The sequence below is a fragment of the Asterias amurensis genome, chromosome 13 (assembly GCF_032118995.1).
Source record: "Asterias amurensis chromosome 13, ASM3211899v1".
In the NCBI taxonomy this organism is placed as follows: Eukaryota; Metazoa; Echinodermata; class Asteroidea; order Forcipulatida; family Asteriidae; genus Asterias; species Asterias amurensis.
In genome coordinates, this window is record NC_092660.1 from 18,228,309 (window position 1) to 18,247,453 (window position 19,145).

A 19,145-nucleotide genomic window follows, 5' to 3' on the forward strand; every position below is an offset into this window, starting at 1 on the left:
TTTAACTTAATGTGGTATAAACGCAACTCATTTTTTTCTGGCAGCTTGCACTAGCAGCACTATAATGTATGCATAAATCCCATAGTCATTTAAAGGCACTGGACACTATTGGTTATTGTCGAAGACTAGCCTTCACAGTTGGTGTATCTCAACATATGCATAAAATAACAAACCTGTGAAAATTTGAGCTCAATAGGTCATCAAAGTTACGAGATAATAATGAAAGAAGAAAACGCCCTTGTCACACGAAGTTGTGTGCACTTAGATGGTTGATTTCGAGACCTCAAGTTCTCAATCTGAGGTCTCGAAATCAAATTCGTGGAAAATTACCTCTTTCTCGAAAACTATGGCACTTCAGAGGGAGCCTTTTCTCACAATGTTTTATACCATCAACCTCACCCCATAACTCGTCACCAAGAAACGTTTTATGCTAATAATTATTTTGAGTAATTACCAATAGTGTCCACTGCCTTTAATCACTCCATCAGACAGTTAAAAAAAAATCCATGGATGTTTTTATCTCTTTTTAACTGCACCATATCCCATGCATACGCTCCCTATATAAAACCAATATAGACTTCAAAAGTAAAACCATTAACTTAAGAAATAACAAAAGACAAACTCTCTGTGAAGAAGCTGAAATTATTTATTGTATTCTAAAAAATACATGAATCTCATAATCTCGAGTACATTTCTGATTTATACAAATACAATCTTCCATAATTCTGATTAGTAAGTTAATTTAGTACTTGTCGTTGATTTGTGATAGAAAAAATAATGTGCGAAACATTCGTTTATCTCTACAAGCCTTTAAAATAGAAAGCACAATACATGATCTGACCTTTGAATGACCCATTACCTAACCGTTGTAATTTTCAAAAAAGTGCAGGCCCCATCTAAAAATAGATAGGTAAATTACCTAACCACATAGAAAATTCATTTGCCAACCCTGGGGTGGATTTCACAAAGAGTTAGGACTAGTCTTATCTCGAGTTAGGACCATGCAGTTACTCGTCCTAACTTCAGACTATCCATGCAATTTGTATATCTCCTAGGACTAGTCCTAAGTTAGGACTAGTCCTAAGTTAGGACTAGTCCTAAGTTAGGACTAGTCCTAAGTTAGGACTAGTCCTAACTCTTTGTGAAATCGACCCCAAATCTTTCAAATGGTAAGAAACTATTTTAAGTAGAACCATTTAAACCAAAATACTTGACTGTTCAATTTGGCTAGAGGCTGGATGGAGCATCAAGGTTCTACTTTTAGTTGCATGTTCTGTTGGCGCTTTGTAACCTTAGGCAAAAGGCACATGATAAACATGGTGATAATTTATGTATGTATGTATTTTTTGAAGGTCAATTGTTTTAGTTAGTCTTAGCACAAGGCTGAAACCCTCTTCTGTATCAAGCCAAGCCTACACTGTACAGTCCAAACATGCGAGACAAAAATTGAAACACCTTGTTTCACAATCACATTAGAGAACAGCCGTGTATAAGCCTACTTTGTAGCATCTAGGTTCTCCACTTTTTTGAATGATTGAGTTGGTTTAGCCCGGTTCATACTTCCTGCAATGCGATACAAATTCTGACGTTACAAATTCCCAATGAATAATTCACAAAAGTTGACCTGTAACTCCTACGAAACATTCGCTGTCATGGGACGTTAAAATGTAGCTTCGCATTTGCAGGAAGTATGAACCAGGCTTTAGTCGGACTAAGGTAATGGGTAACAGGACAAAGGTCAAATTGCTGAATACATTTTGAATTACACAATTATATTTAAAAACAACACTTTACAGTTATTACAAAATATTAGTTGATATCCATTTTAAATTAGGTTATAAAAATACAACTACAAGGAATCACAGTTCAGTTAACCTGAAAGTACTGAATACTTGATTGGAATATATATGCATCAGCTGAAGATGGAATCACACATAAACTATAAAATTAATCTTTGAAATCTGCACTCAGATTGCGAAAAAAAATTCTCTTTGATTATATTTTTACAGAAAAAAAGAGTAATTCAGCTGATCAGCTGGGTCCAATTCCATAGAGAAGAAGCCAAGACAATTTTGCTTACCAGAATAAGGTTACCAGCTAAACTACCATGTCACATGTACAATTTGCGACTGGTATCCTGCTCGTTTCTGCTAAGCATACAATTTATAAGTAATGTTTTCTGCTAAAGCAGCTCTTGATGAGAGTGGGCCCTGGAAAGGAAAGTTGGATTCCTCACACTACATGTATGTATCAAATAATGTAACGTCCATTGCACAAATCAGAAGGAGAAAAATTGTATATAAAAAGGAAGTCAAATTAAAAGAATTTTTAGGGGAAGGTTAAAACTAATCCACCCAAGGGGGTGGTGCTCAATGGAGCGAACAAGAAGAAAAATTATTAAAGTTATTATGTTTAAAGTTCATGCTTAGTTCTGGAATTCTTCAATGGGGCCAGGGTCACACAGGCTTGGTGTAACATCACAAAGTTCACGACCTCTGTTGCCCTGGTTTTGACTTTGGTTCTCCAACAAAGGTTTCCCATAGACTTGAAAGTTTTCACAATGGAAGTGCCCTTTGCAATTTGAAAATGGCAGCGCCCTCTTAAATATGAAATTCCAGGCCTGATGACATGGTCATAGTTGTGGTTACAAAGCCATCGACATCCAGTGAGCAACTCTTAATAATTTATTTATTCTGGTCGTAAAACCAAATTTTTTATTCTCAGAAAATTAAACTTATTCACTATGCTAGCCAAGAACCCCATGGAGAGAAGACAGAAAAACAGAAAAACACTACAGAATTATTCCAGGGAAAACCCTACAGAATCAAGTAGGCACTGAAAACCCAATACATACTATAGTGACCCCAACGGGATTCGAACCGAGATCCTACAGGTGTAAGGCGAGGAAAGAAACTGCTAAGACAACAAGACTGTTGTGGCTCTAGAACAAGGACTTCAAATAACTGTACATAATTATAATCCAACAAACAGTAATTAGCACTGTCTAAATAAACGGTAATAAAAGTACTTGATTTTGAATTGGTACTTTTTGCATAAACCACATTTACAAAAAAGGCGGGAAAACTACAACCACAGAGTTGTTTGTTTTTTCTTCTTGGTGATATGTCAGAGTTACAGTAAGCTAATCAAGTTAAAAATGAATATTAAAGAATGCAATATACATAAACATGAAATCTGTTTTGGAAAAGAAAATGTTTTCCCAGCAGTAACAGGAAAAAATTCATTTTTCGATGCTTTGAAATTTGTTAAGGATTTGATAAAACTCAGTCAACCAATTTGCTCCTAAATTGAAAATTATCTGAAATGAACAACAAAAACAGGTTACTCGACAAATTGCAATGTGATTTATACCTTTAAAGGGTGTAATAATTGCATCCATATTTTTGTTGTTGTTTACCTACACCAGGACATGTTATAAGCAACGTGTATACTCGATGCTTTCCTGAGTGCTGTTGATTTTTGTAAACGATTTGGGACTGGCTTCTTGCTGAACTTGCTATATTACCCAAACAAATTTTCTATGGAACATTCTCAGTTCCACTTGAAAGGTGTCAAAGAGTTAAGGCGTTAACAGACAATATTGCATTGTATGTGTTGGTAGGCATTATGTACCTGTCTTAAAATTAAAACCAAACAATAATGTTAACAATCAAAAAATTTACTCAAACACATCCTTTCATATATTTGCATAATCTAGTTTTAAAAAAGGTCACAAAAACAGTCTACGGGAGACTTACTAGGTATATCCATCGTTCTTGAAATATAAGCATGCTCAGAACGATGTAAACAATGGAAATTTACCTGGTAAGTCTGCTGCCACCTAGCGTTCAAAAGTCTGATATTGTGCACCTAATTTGCATGTTTCCACTTTTGAAATAGAATGTCATGAGATTTTAATTAATTAAAACAAATACACAAGAAGTAAAAATGTGTATAAAATGTCTGTGCATAAAGTGAGCATAAAGTTGGGTTATACCAATACAAACAAACAAACCTGTGTAGGTTTAAGCTCAATAGGTCATTGGAGTCCAAGAAAAAGAGTGGGGAAAACATGAAATATTTTAAAAGAATGTGTTTGGTACTTGCGAACTAGTTCTTTTACTTATTTCTCAAAACTAAGGCCTTTCAAGCAAATCAAGTGTAATTTTTCCAAAATGGCCGTCTTTACACCATGTCAGTGAAATACAAATCTGTGAACATTTATATTTTCTGTTGTGCATACCATTTTTTAGTCATCTAAAAATAATTTGCACATTGATTATTTTTCCAGTGGAAGTTCCCAATCTTCAAAAGTAAAACAAACCATAAAAACCTACACCTACTCTATGACTGTAAATGCAAAAAACATATCAGATGGGTCAAACAAGTTTAAAAAGAAGGTCAATTGTAAATCATCAGAGCACACAAAATGGTGGTTTTATTTTGTTTCATTTTGTTTGTTTCTAGCCTCGGAAATCTCACTGAAAACACTTTTGGTGACATAATCATAAATATAAAACAAACATTGACAAAAGTTAAATTTAAACACTGGCTGTATCTTGCAATTTCCTGGAAACCTTTTTCATCTGCTTTCAAAAGATCTGGAAGAGAACAAAAATAGAAATGAAGTTTTATCATGTTTAAAGGAAATACTTAATTGGTTCATTGAGCGACTTCCGGCCCAATTTCATTAAGCGTGTAAGCATAAGAACTCGCTAAGCATCAGAAACAGGTTACCAGCCAAACTCACTTTAAGTTTGATTTGTTGTGGCTGGTGCCCACTCAATTTGTTCTTACCATTTGTTGGCACTATCCTCTTGTATGCCTCTTCTTTTACATAATAATTACAAGGGCAACAAATCCATGCATTACCTTCAATGGCATACATAAGTTTCATATCCGACCATCTTTGACGTCGCCCATTACACCCCATAGATCGAAGATAAACTCCTCTGGAAAGTCTAGTTCCCCCAGTTCTTCTTCAACTGCCTTCATGAAATCTGAAAAGTCTGTTTTTCCTTTGAATAGTCCAACAAGGGTCTCAGCTGTACAAAACAAAAATTGCAAAAATTAAGAATGTTAATAACAATATTAAAAACTAGTCCTTATAAAACGCATTCTACATTAACATATCAATGCTCTTTATATTAGTGCTCTGCAGCCGATTTCACGAAACTGTAAGATTAATCCTAACTCTAGTTAGGACGAGTACCCTTTCCTAACTTAGGATGGGTTCAATGCGCCCTACGTATTTGGATACAGAACTCAACTCTTCCTGCGCCCTACGTATTTGGATACAGAACTCAACTCTTCCTAAGTTAATCCTAAGTTAGGAAGAGTTTGGTGAAATCAATGGCTGGTCACTGAGCCAATAACATTTCTTTGATGTTTCTCAGCTCCCTGAGTTGTATACAGCCCGCGCTGTCGTGGCGCTCCCAAGGCTTTTTCAAACACAATATCAACCTCTGCCCTTGCAGGTATCTATTTATACCCCCGAGTGAAGAGCAGCAGTTATAGTATTGAGCATCTTGCCGGGATTCGAACCCTCACTCCTATGACTAAACCATCAGAGCTTGAGTTCAATGCTCTAAATCGTTCGGCCATGACACTCCACACAAATCAATTACCAATAGTGTCCAGTATCTTTAAAAGAAACTACCCCAATACAAACAAACGCAAACAAACGCATCACCCAGATGGGGTGGACAAAACCTCTTGTTTTTTAAAAGCCACTGAATGTACACCCTCGTTATGATACAAAGGTACAAGGGCCCAGTTGCAGAGTGTTCAATAACTTGTAAAGTGTGCCCCTTCAGGTTTTGAAGGTTGTAAACTTAAAGGATTGTATAATCAGCAATTCTATTTACTTTATAATAATAATAATAATAATAATAATAATAATAATAATAATTTTGGGGGCTAATCATCCTTACTCGCAGCTAAGAGCTGAATTGCGAAGGACGCGGCTACAACGTGTTCGAGAAGCAGGCATGCAAGGGCGCATTCAGCTGCCAGCCACATCAACCCATTATGACCACGGAGCACAGCCAAGATCGAAAGTGTTTGATTTTTCCTGAGGGAGGAAAACCGGATAGTCTGGAAAACCCTCGTGGCACAGCAGAGAACCAACAGTACTTTGTAGGAAAGCAAAGTATAAGTGCATGAGAAGACCATGCGTTGATTTGCATTGGGGGAGGGGGGGGGGTGTTATATTCGTGTATGTGTACAGGTACATGTAAAATAATATGTTGTTATCTTGTTTATTTTCACAAACTTTCAAGTGAAATCATCTGTGAGGTCAACTCCTGTTGTAAAGTTATGCGGATGATTTCCCACAACACTTACTTGTAAGCTCACAGAACTGAACTCCAGAATAGTGCTTATCGACACAAATCGGTGTAAGAGTAAAAACCAAACAATGGTAGAATTGTAAAGCTACCCTTTTAAGTGTAGATTATAAACAACTTACCAAGACTTTCATCTCTAATACCGATGTAGCTTTCCAGAAGATCGTCACACTTCGTTATAGCCATGCTCTCAAAATTATTAAGCTGAAAATGCAATTCAATATGAATAGTGATATGGTAAGAAAGACACAAAATTGTTACAATCAGAGAAAGCTATTATTGAAAAAGAATTGAAGGCTTACAATAATTGTTAGCATAAAAACTTGATTAGTAACGAGCAAATTAAAGCTGTTGATAGGATACATGTAAAACATTTTGAGAAATGGCTCCTTCTAAAGTAACATAGTTTTTGAGAAAGAGGTTATTACTTGAACAATAATAGACTTTTATTGTGCATCTGAAAGCACACAAATTTGAGCAACAAGGGTGTTTTTTCTTTCACTATTCTCGTTCAACTTCGATGATAAATTTGCCAAGATTTGTTATTTTATACATGTTGGGTAACACCAAGTGAGAATAGGTGTCCAATGCCTTTAAGTGAGAACTTGTAAACAATAATGTCCAGGAAGTTACCAGAGTGCAACTAAATCAGAAAACTTAAACACTGTTCACTAAGTTTTACCATTTAGTTTTGCAGACACTTTTCCCTTTTTCAATGAATTTGGGGAACAATCACATGAACTTTTGTCACAAACTGTTGAGTACAAATATAGTGTGTCTTTTGTGCATACAGTAAGTACAATTCACATTCACAAGCAATACCCCCTTTGAAGCATATTCAACTAACTTAGTACAAAACATACAGGAAATGGTACTCATACTATTGTGTATTTCCAACGGTTTCAAATTACAAATAATGATATAAGCTTCTTTATTTGAATCGCATTCTACTTGGTCGTGGCTCCCTTAGTACCCAAAATGACTGCTATACATGTATTATACACATGTAGACTGTTTAGGGGTCATACGAGCTGAGAGTTTCCTGGTTGGCATGAAAACAAGCCTCCAATGCAAAAATATAGAGTAAGACCATAGCGGCAACAAGTGGTTTGAACCAAAATGACAACATTTACTTCAAGAAATTAACAATTATTAGCATTGCTGGACATTTTGTGAAATACAGAAATGAATTGTCTCTTATACTGTAACAGGCCTGCTACTTCATGGAAGCAATCCGTGTCCCCTGGTCATGGCCTTGGTGCCCTTGAAATGCTCCAGTACAAATTTGCAATTTCATCATAGGGTGCCCTTTAGCAAGAAGAAAATGCCTTGGTGCCCTTGCCCTCTCAAAAACTAAGCATACAGCCCTGTTATAATTATAGTTATTAATATCAGTAACATATTAAATTTTGCTAGTCAAAGTGTTTTGACTCAAAATGTAAAAAAAAAAAAGGTTGAACATTTCATTTAAGTAACAGTTCATACGTCCATGTGTACACTCGGCCCACACAACAGTTCATACGTCCATGTGTACACTCGGCCCACACAAAATGATAGTCGCATTTTGTAAACAACAAGAGAAAGGTCTTCCTTATAATAATAAAACAGACGTGCAATCAATGAAACTCCATCTTTAATGTGCACTTTAGTGCTGTTCACACCACAACAATTTAACTGGGGTCCCTTGCTAATTTTAGCATGGTTGTAAAACGTAGCAATGTTTGACAAGATTTTGCAAGAGAACTTGGCCGTCGAACACAATTGTTGTCCTTTCACATGAGGTACATTTTGTAAAAGTTTACAATCATGCTTCGATTTAGCAAGGGACCCTTGCTAATTTGCTCTCGTGTGAAAGGGGCTTTTGTTTACAACGTACCTCCTCAGTGACCACTTCTGCAGGACCAGTGTTGCGAAGACGCAGTGTTTCCCGACCCGTCTTTACTTGGTCGTCTGTTGGCATAGCGGCAACTGGTGCTGGTTGTGAAGCTGGGGCTGATCGGGGAGCAATTTTAGCTGAAACAGAGCAAGTCAAAAAAAGATGATAAACATAACTGATGTCTCTTAAATCTTAAATGTTGTGCTCTATTAAAAATGTTCATTTTAATTATTATTATTATCATTATTTACAAAGATAGTCCTGTACTTTGTATTTAATGAGCTAGACAAGCTAAAAAGTACATTGGATACACGTACTTATAGTCACGTATGTCTACTTTTTGCCTGTTTGTCATGTATTGACCAAATTGATGCTTAAAGGAACACGTTGCCTTGGATCGGTCGAGTTGGTCTTTGAAAAGCGTTTGTAACCGTTTTTTATAAAATGCATATGGGTAGAAAGATGTTGTAAAAGTAGAATACAATGATCCACACAAACATGCCTCGAAATTGCGTGGTTTTCCTTTTACCTTGTCGACTAACACGTCGGCCATTTATGGGGGTCAAAATTTTGACTCCCATAAATGGCCGACCATGTTAGTTCGCACAGTAGAAGGAAAACCACGCAATTTCGAGGCAAACTTGTGTGGATCATTGTATTCTACTTTTAAAACATCTTTCCAACCATATGCATTTTATAGAAAACGGTTACAAACGCTTTTGTTTTGACCAACTCGTCCGATCCAAGGCAACGTGTTCCTTTAATAACAGTTGTTTTTATCACTGGTTCCAGCTAGCTTTTTGCTGCCAGATACGCGTACATGTACATGTATCACTTCTATGGATTCACATAATAAAAATCTTTCACAACCCTCCCCAAGTCCTCTACAAATGATATTCAGACTTTTCGAAATATTGAAAAATCTCATTAATGTCTTTTAACAGTTGCTTTTTAAAGCCATTATACACTTTTGGTAAACAGTATTGTCCAAGTCCCACACTTCGTGTATCACAACTTATAACAAACCTGTGAAAATTTAGGCTCATTCGGTCATTGGAGTCAGGAGAAAATAACGGGAAAACCCCCTCTTGTTTCCGCGCGTTTCGCCATGTCATGACATGTGTTCAAAATAAATCCGTAATTCTCACTATCGAGAATTGATATTGTTTTACTGTTTTCTCAAAAAGTATAGCATTTCATGGAATAATATTTCAAGAGAAGTCTTTCACCATTACCTTCTGTAAACCCTGTAAATTATTTGTAAATCTGTGAACTTTTTTTTTTTTTTCTGTACCGTAAGTGTATAATGGCTTTAAAGATCTAAAGACTTTGTAGAAATAAATGTATGGATCTAAAATATGGTTTGCTTCCATAAGAATATCTGCACAGACACACACATTTTGTATAGCATACATGTAGTTGTCCTAACAAGCAACAATGGATCACAAAGCAAACAAGTGTATTTGCAAATAGAATTTGCAGTTTGCTAAAATGTGATCCTGAACCCTTTAGAGCAGCACTGTAAACAGAAAGGAGGGGTGCAGCGTTCTCCCTCCACAGAGGTATGCTGGCCAAGTTAAAACACCATAGGACCTCTAAGAGTCCGGCTGGAAAGCTCAGTTGAAAAGCATGCAATTTTAAACTGGACAAGGTTGTAGTTTTTATGTCTGAATGTAGACAAAACCTAACAAAATGAGAAGTATAAGTAATACGTATGCTGTAGGCCTCCCTACATGTGTACAGTTTTGTACATACATGTGTGCCATATCGTACTTTGCCTTATAATTCGTGTAGCCATACACAAGACTAGACTCGATCTGTTGCCCAGATGGTCTAATTGTACTTGGTGCCCCTTCAAACAAAAATTCAAGATTTTCCAAATAGATCACTCCAAAGAAGAGGAATCTTAAGGAGTGATATTTGGAAAAAATAGGAACATGAATCGCTTTTTCAAAGATAGTCCTAGTTTTGGACTAGTCCTAGGAGTTATTAAAAAACTACAAGAACAAGGTTAGTCCCAAGTTAGGACTTAACTCTTTGTGAAACTCACCCCATATGGTGTTGGTTTTAATAGACCTTTCCGTCTATTAAATAATAGTTTGGGGGATTTTTTCCAAAGGTATAGCCTACCAATCAGAAATCAGATTGCATAATATTATGCCTGAATCTATTACCATGGTAACAAAACAATTGTTGTATTGGATCCCTGTGTTTTGTACAACCGAGGGGGCAAATGGCACCCTTTACAGTGTACACCATGGACTCTGTCACAGCATGCAACAACTGTAAAATTGTACACGTTCTGGATGTAATTCAGGGGTCGAAATTGCCACTAGCCCGCTAGCCCGGGACTACCAGATTTACAGCCGGGCTACTCATTTTTCCAGCTTGATAGCTCGACGGGCTAGTGGAAAAATAATGCAAAAATCATCATCACAAACAATAAAGAACTATGTTATTGGTGTATTGTAAAGTTTGAGCCGTGACGCGGGACATAATGTGTCTTTCGGGCTACCAAAATCTAATCAGGGTTACTAAAAATTATTGGTCACTAGCCCTGCTGACTACCATGGAAATACACTTAATTTCGACCCCTGTAATTATCAGATAATAAGTCATCTTGCTGCATTCCATTTGAACAGTTATCAGATTAAGCGTGTACCTTACACAATGAACTTTGAACTTTAATATTAATTTGTAATTTAGTCGAAGGGAGTGTGCATGTCATACAATGGACATTTTGCCAAAAAGGAAACTAAAACACCAATGCTTTTACCCATCACTGGGTTAGAAAAGTAAAATGAATTTTGTTAGATAATCTTTTTTTGTTAATGTGTGAAAATGTGTGTATCCCCTTAAAAAAAAAAAAACATTTTCTATGCAAGCCATAAAGGGAAGAAAACACAAACTCCTGCGTCCATGATTTATCTTTTCAGTATGTTGACACTTGTTTTTTGTCATCGTTAATTTGTTTAAGACCCCACCCAAGAACTAACATACATGTAGTTAATCCAATGTATTAAGTTTCAGTAGAAAAAAATTATACGTAACTGTAATTTATCTTTAGCATTGTTATTTTTTAGAATGAGCGTTTTATATCAGAAAACTATCTAATTGCTTTTTTGTTTTTATTTTAAAGCTGTGCCCTCAAATTGTACACAAAAAAGAAAATATCAATTATAAATACTACTCAATCATTTTCTATTGAGCGCATTATAGAAACTGCATCCCAAATGCCATGAGGCTATTACTTAAGTATTATGTAACAGATTTGGCAGGATTTTAATGGTCAATCTATACATAATATTATGAATCTAGATCTACACGGTATGGTTTATTGTAAACATTATGTAGACCCTACTACTGTAGCCTACAAACTGTACATTGTTGTACAAAACAAAAAAGTGGGGACACTTGTAAAAGATGTCGTCCTCCTTGAATCCTCTTACTGGAACCCTTTATATTGTTGAGTCCGCAACATTTTTTTCTTGTGCTTAGTCAATACATGCCCCATGGAGGTAGAATTAGATGGACCCGAGTAATATGCAGGCCTGATACTTCAAGGAGGCAACAAAGGCGATTGCCTCCGTGTTCCCTGGTCAATGCCTTGGTGCCCTTAAATAGCTCCAGTACAAATTTGCAATTTCATCATAGGGTGCCCTTTACCAAGAAAAAAATGCCTTGGTGCCCTTGCCCTTTCAACAACGAAGCATACAGGCCTGAATATGCCTATACAGGATATTTTTTTCACAGGACTCGGGAAAGTACCGAGTATACAGTGCTAACACACATCGGTGTATGGGTAAAAAAATAAAAATAATTAATATTCTTTATCCCCGATTCAAATTTAACATCTTTTATATATTTATAATAAGCATTGGGCTATTTATTAAGGACTCCGTGTTAACTGTTTAGAGGGTAATCGGAAAGTCCTCATATTGAACATACACATGTACAATATGATCCACATTTCTTAATACCCGTACAATATTGTTCAGTGTGTGTAAAAACTATGAATAAACTGCACATAAAATTAACACTTTCTGTATAATGCACTATGTATATTTTAGTACCCAAATTGACTAACGGGTAATGAATCTCATTTTTGCTGGCATAATGGCTGATCACAATACAACCACCTGCTTGGGATGCCAAGGATCCTGCCTGGCCTACTGTACCAACAGCTGGTAACGTGACAGCTGAGGAGTAATCAATATAATGGTTTACACTGATTTAGCTGTCTGTTAGTTTGTCTAAATCATTGTTAGGAAGAATTAATTCATTCATGTTCTAGGTTTCAATAACAACACCAACACAGAAAGTTTTTGTGACAACAACAAAATGCAATTTCTCAATTGTCATGTAATCTTAGCATCATAAAACGCACTATAATTGTATGTATAGTCTATACAAAAAACATTTAGAAAACGTTTTTATTTATTTATGAGAAATTGCCTTACATCACAAAACAAGATCAGGCGCCCACTTCAAGACGAGGGTTACACCTACATGTAAATGACGATTTAAAGCCATTGGACACTTTCGGTAAACAGTATTGTCCAAGCCACACTTCGTGTATCACAACTTATATATAAAATAGCAAACCTGTGAAAATTTAGGCTCAATCAGTCATCGGAGGCGGGAGAAAATAACCGGAAAACCCACTCTTGTTTCCGCATGTTCACCGTGTCATGACATGTGTTCAAAATAACTCTGTAATTCTCGCTAGATCGAGAATTGATAATTGTTTTAATGTTTTCTCAAAAATTAAAGCATTTCATGGACTTATATTTCACGAGAAGTCTTTAACCACCTGTACCTTCTGTAAACCCTGTAAATTATTTGTAAATCTGTGATTTTTTTTTTTTTTTCTGTACCGAAAGTGTATAATGGCTTTAAAGGAACACGTTGCCTTGGAACGGACGAGTTGGTCAAAACAAAAGCGTTTGTAACCGTTTTTTATATAATGCATATGGTTGGAAAGATGTTTTAAAAGTAGAATACAATGATCCACACAAGTTTGCCTCGAAATTGCGTGGTTTTTCTTCTGCTGTGCGAACTAACACGGTCAGCCATTTATGGGAGTCAAAATTTTGACCCCCATAAATGGCCGACGTGTTAGTCGACGAGGTAAAAGGAAAAGCACGCAATTTCGAGGCATGTTTGTGTGGATCATTGTATTCTACTTTTACAACATCTTTCTACCCATATGCATTTTATAAAAAACGGTTACAAACGCTTTTCAAAGACCAACTCGACCGATCCAAGGCAATGTGTCCCTTTAATGTAGGCTGTCCACCCAAACATACCAAATAAACTGTCACCAGGGGCACAAATTGCCACCTACTAGTTTGGCACAATATACTCCTGAGGGCTGAACCAGTGTTACCCCCTCCACAGTCTTACCCCATGGACATCATAGAGGTACAAATGTACCTCTGGTATCATCTAAAAGGTCAGCCACTTTGAGAGTGACTTTCTGTCGCTATTGGCTTTCCCTGCCAGGGTTCTTGTCTTTTGTTTTGTCTCTAGTGTTTTGTGTTCAACACCCACTGGAGGTGTTTCCTACACAATCCTTGTACACTGCCCGCGGCCAGGCCAGGTTTCTCAGTAATTTGCTAGTATTTTTTTCATTTTTGTATTCTTTTTATAACCATTGTATTGCTCTTACTTGAAAATGTCTGATGTGCAATTTTGTAATACATGTTTTTTTTACATGTTTGCTGGCAAATAAAACGAAATGAAACGAAATCTACATGTAAGAGCTCGGCTGGTACAGCAGAATGCACTTTCTTTTTTACATGTACTGTACTTTCCAACTTTCTACAAATCAATTATGGCCCAGTGCCTTGCTCGAGGGCACAAGCGATGAATTGACTGAGTGGGACATGAACAAATTATTACAGCACTAAGGTAATTTCATGCAATAGAATATTTTAAGGGCCTTCATTACAATAATGCCTAGCTCTAGGCATTGAGGGGAATGTACACAACAGTCAATAATCTGCCATGCAAACATTCAGCCAATGTATACAGTACAATAAACAAAACAATGTATGTTAATATTATGCGTTGAATAATTTTTAGAGATAATATTATGTATAGTGTTACAAACTGTACAATATGTAATGCTTTGCTATCTTAGAATTCATGTTTTGGGGTTTCTTTTAAGGTTTAGTGTGCAATTGTTTGTATTGGTGATAAATAGGTACAATTGATTTGTTTGAAGTTTTTGTTTGATTTCATTTAAAAAATGTTATGATGATCAATTTTTTTTTCATTTATGATATACAGTGGGTCTTTTTTATAGGACTCATTAAAGCAAGTGACAATTAACAACAATATGAATACTGAAGTTTCAGATGTGGGAGGAAAGCCCAAAATACATGTAGGGCAAACCCATGCCCTCAAAATCATGACAACTCACAGCCCTGAAATTGACACTCTCCAGAGGTTAAAGACACTGGACACCTTAGGTAATTGTCAAAGACCAGTCTTCTCACTTGGTGTATCTCAACATATGCACAAAATAACAAAACTGAGAAATTTGAACTCAATTGGTCGTCCAAGTTGCGAGACAATAATGGAAGAAAAGACACTCTTGTCTCAAGAAGTTGTGTGCTTTCAGATTCTTGATTTCGGGACCTAAAAATCCAATTCTGAGGTCTCAAAATCAAATTCAAATATTTTAGTGGAAATAACTTCTTTCTCGAAAACTACGTTACTTCAGAGGGAGCCGTTTCTCACAGTGTTTCATACTATCACCAGCTCTCCATTGTTTGTTACCAAATAAGTTTTTATGCTAACAATTATTTTGAGTAAATTACCAATAGTGTCCAGTGCCTTTAATAATGACATAATTATTTCCAAAATCTTTGCCCACATGTAGTAATGCACAGAATGGAGCAGGTGGTGAAACAAACAACATCTTTTGAGATCTCTTGAGATCTTAAGAACCAGGGCTGCTAATAACCATCTATTCAATCAATCCCATCCTATGTAGATTTTCAATGTAGATTTTCACAAGACTGCAATCTAATGGGGATTAGAGATTGCACGCACTTCTGTTACAATGGTAATTTAAAATCATTAATTCCAAACAAGTAATTCTCTCCAATTGAAATTTATGTGCTCAACTGTTACGAAACATGTGCTGCAAATGGGAGACTTTTGGAAGGTCTTTTCTCACAGGTCTTGCCAGTAGTGCACGTTCTCATACCTACATGTACACTCAGGGTGCGCATTCTCAGACCTACACGCACAATACTGAGCATGGGGGCTGCGCAAAAAAAAGGACCATCACATGTAAATGTCTGCTGTCGCCATGCAGGGTCTCAAAAGTCTCCCATTTCAAAAACAAAATCTGCTGTGCCGTTTACTTAGGCCTGGGCGACCAGTGAAATTTACTAACTTGTTTAGTCGCGACTTTGACACTAGTCGGACACTAGTCGGATTAATGGCGACTATTTGGGGCGCATTTGGTGTACATTATAGTAAAACTCACTCTGAAAAGATTGAAGGATTGTGTCACTGATGGGATGATTATGTTTTGTTAAGTTGTCATGAATAGTCGTGAGCGACACAATTGGTTCACCAAACAGGTAGTTGCGACTATTTTTGTAGTAGTTGCGACTATTTTGGTAGTACCCTTGACGGCACTATAAATCGCGTAGTTGAAAAACGGTTGGACACTAGTTGAACTACATGTAGTCACCCAGGCTTAATCATAATCATGTTAAAGGATCAGCCAGGCATAAGTCAAAGCTACACAATACTTACTGAAGGCCTTCATTGGTTCAATCAAGGCAACGCTGAATTCCAGTCCAACCGGTAGCTCCTTAAATTCCTTCGCCACCTCGAAATGGCGCGCTCCGATCATACTCTTGTTGTTTATTGACTCGATGTGATCGCCGACTAGCACCGTACTAAGGCCCTCCATGACGCTGCCCTCCTTGATGCGCTTGATGAATGCGTACCCTGCGCCATTGTCAGTGATAGTCAGCCCGAGAGACGCTACTGATTTCATACATTGTATGGATTTAGGGACTCCCTTCACATGGGCGACGATGAGGTCCTCTAGACCAATCTGACCCCCGAGGAGTCTTTCCATGTCCACTTTGTGGGTGTTTAACGTACAAAACAAGATCTGTGGGAGGAAGGATAAATTTGAGTGTTTTTTTTTTTAAACTGGCATGATAAAAAGTTGGAAGGTCGAAAGCAACTTGGAGGAGAACTGTTGAAATGAATTGAAGAAAAATGGGTGGGAATCATGGACTTAATGCATGGAGCTATGCAAAAGATAAGAGGGAAATGGAAAAAGAGTGTGGAGGCTTTTAATGCCTACGTGCCACGGCACAAAGAGGCATTGTAAATGTAACCTTAAAGGTAAGAAAGTGTCTTACTAAGAAAAGAACAAGCTGAATCCACTTCAACTTGTTCAAACTTGACAGATGTCCACGTGCGGCAGGTTGTGCACTAATTGGCAATGTGAAGCCTTCTGGAATTAACACAAGGCCATGGCATGACCTCTCTGGTCTTGGCCTTGGTGCCCAATTTTGTTTTTTTAATTAAAAAATTTCCAAACTTGGAAGTGCCAATTTTTAAAATTAAAATGCCAATTGAGGTTGCCCTCTCATTGATCAAATTGACGACTTGCATTGTTGTAGGGTGTTGCGGCCGAGCGGACTTAAGAGCACCGCAAGTACTGGTGTTTCTGTTCAGCAGAGTTTTGCTTTGAGTCTCGGTCGTGACATGAGTAGTGTCCCTGCGACATACTCCTAGAACTATTTCGGTTTCGTACGGCTATCATCTCCCGTTACGGGAGACGATAGCCGGACGAAACCGAAATAGTTCTAGGAGTACCTGCAACCCTGGCCTGAGCAAGACAATTAACTGTTAATAATTGTTTCTCTCCAGAAATGGGTACCTGTAAGAGCAGAGATGGCTCTTGTGATTGATTTAGCTTAGTAGTATTAGTATAGTTAGCGCATATTTGTTGAACAGGCTGTATCAGAGGGAAACTGTTGTGCTTATTCACTTCAGAGCAATTTCAAGGTCCGATACTTACATCAGTAGCAGGAATAACAAATGCTTTCGCAATCTCCTCATAAAGCTCCCGGACGTTCCCAAATCCCTCGATCCTAGCTGTGGGGCTTCCGTGCGCCAGCTGCGCATAGAACACCAACCGTCGCTGCGGTTGCTGCTGCTCTCCAGCTGGAGCTTGTCCGCCATTCGTTGTCTGTGGTTGTTGGGTCACGGAGGGGGGAGCGGGCGTAGGACCGGTTGGGTAAGACTTTGAATTGTTGACGTCATTTTCTGGCTGTTGCTCTTGCTCCGTCAGGCCCCCTTTCTGTTTCTTATCCTTCTTCTTTGGAAATAACGGCATGGTAGATTGGAATGTTGGACAGACTAAAACTGTATCCCTGTATGTCAGATCACACACTATGTACAGCAATACTGTTTAGAATTGAAAAGTCTTGCAATTTATAATGCAGCTATTGCAATGCAAGTTGTAATGTCAACACAAGACAAGAGTCAACAAATACTCAACAAATCCTTGTGGCAAATCCCTTCCTTCCTCACAAAACTCGGACGGTCTGTTGCATTTTTCGCTAAATTCATGAATATAGTACACTACTCTGGTAACAATTTGAACCTAACCAAAGACCGAGAATTTATCAGCAAACTGTCATATCAAGTTTTTTGAAAATCCAAAGGTTTCTCACTATATAAAAAGTATACACCGTACACGGCGATATCGTCGCCCTTCGATTCGAGCCCCGGTTCCGTGCTGGGGCAAAATTATCCAGGGTGTGGGTAGTTCCTGCCTGCGGCCAGTCTCTGATCCAATTGACAAGGCAAGCCGATGTATTTCCTGAGAAAACTCCACCAAAAGACTACGAATACCAAAGATTAATTAGTTAGACTCGAAATACAGTAGTTTACATTAGATCCGTTCCGCCCCCAAACATGCCAAAGTGCATGAACTACTTCCTGTCGAACTCTCAAGTACCATAATTTGTGTGTGTTGTCCGTCGATCACACGGGGAGCAAGATATTTTTTAGCCCATCGACCCCCGTGGTAAATTTCAGCTCAAGCTAATCTTGAGAGAGCAGGACTTCACTCTACATGGGAACGTTACATGTATTTTGAAAACGAGGATGTAGGTTTTATTATCGCAAGGTGGCGCTATTTCATATTCTACTCCAGTTCTACTTGCACCCCCACGAAAAATAGAAGGCACTAAAAACTAACCTCTACAGCGGTTCGGAACTTTTCGTGTGCTCTCGGAACATTCCGGCACGGTTCGCGACGATCCCCCACGCAGCAGGTTTGGGGAGTTGTTACATAAGAGTGGACTAACCACTAGGACCTGGTTGTTATATTTTCATGTCTAAAAGATCAGTACTGCTTCAGACCTCTATATTAAAGTGTATTTGTAGCAGCAGGTTTCGGGAGTTGTTACATAAGAGTGGACTAACCACTGGGACATGGTTTATATTTTCATGTTTAAACGATGCAAGCACTGCTTCAGACCTCTTTATTCAAGTACATTGATAGCAGCAGGTTTGGGGAGTTGTTACATAAACGTGGACTAACCACTAAGACCTGGTTGTTATAATTATTTTCATGTCTTAAAGATCAGTACTGCTTCAGACTTCTATATTAAAGTACATTTGTAGCAGCAGGTTTGGGGAGCTGTTACATAAGAGTGGACTAACCACTGGGACCTGGTTGTTTATATTTTTATGTTTAAAAGATGCAAGCACTGCTTCAGACCTCTTTATTCAAGTACATTTGTAGCAGCAGGTTTAGGGAGTTGTTACATAAGAGTGGACTAACCACTAGGACATGGTTGTTTATATTTTCATGTTTAAAAGATGCAAGCACTTCTTCAGACCTCTTTATTCAAGTACATTGA

At 37.6% G+C, this 19,145-nt stretch overlaps 1 protein-coding gene across 1 annotated transcript; it reads right to left on the reverse strand.

Moving 5' to 3' along the window:
- Positions 1–306: 306 nt before the first annotated feature.
- On the reverse strand, positions 307–18,219 carry LOC139946393 (PDZ domain-containing protein GIPC3-like). Its single transcript, XM_071944038.1, has 6 exons — positions 17,291–18,219; positions 16,003–16,369; positions 8,224–8,360; positions 6,470–6,551; positions 4,873–5,045; positions 307–4,601 (listed from the first exon to the last, which is right to left on the reverse strand). Exons 1-5 carry the CDS (start codon positions 17,606–17,608, stop codon positions 4,894–4,896), a joined length of 1,056 nt encoding a protein of 351 aa, XP_071800139.1. The 5' UTR covers positions 17,609–18,219; the 3' UTR covers positions 307–4,601; positions 4,873–4,893.
- Positions 18,220–19,145: the final 926 nt, after the last annotated feature.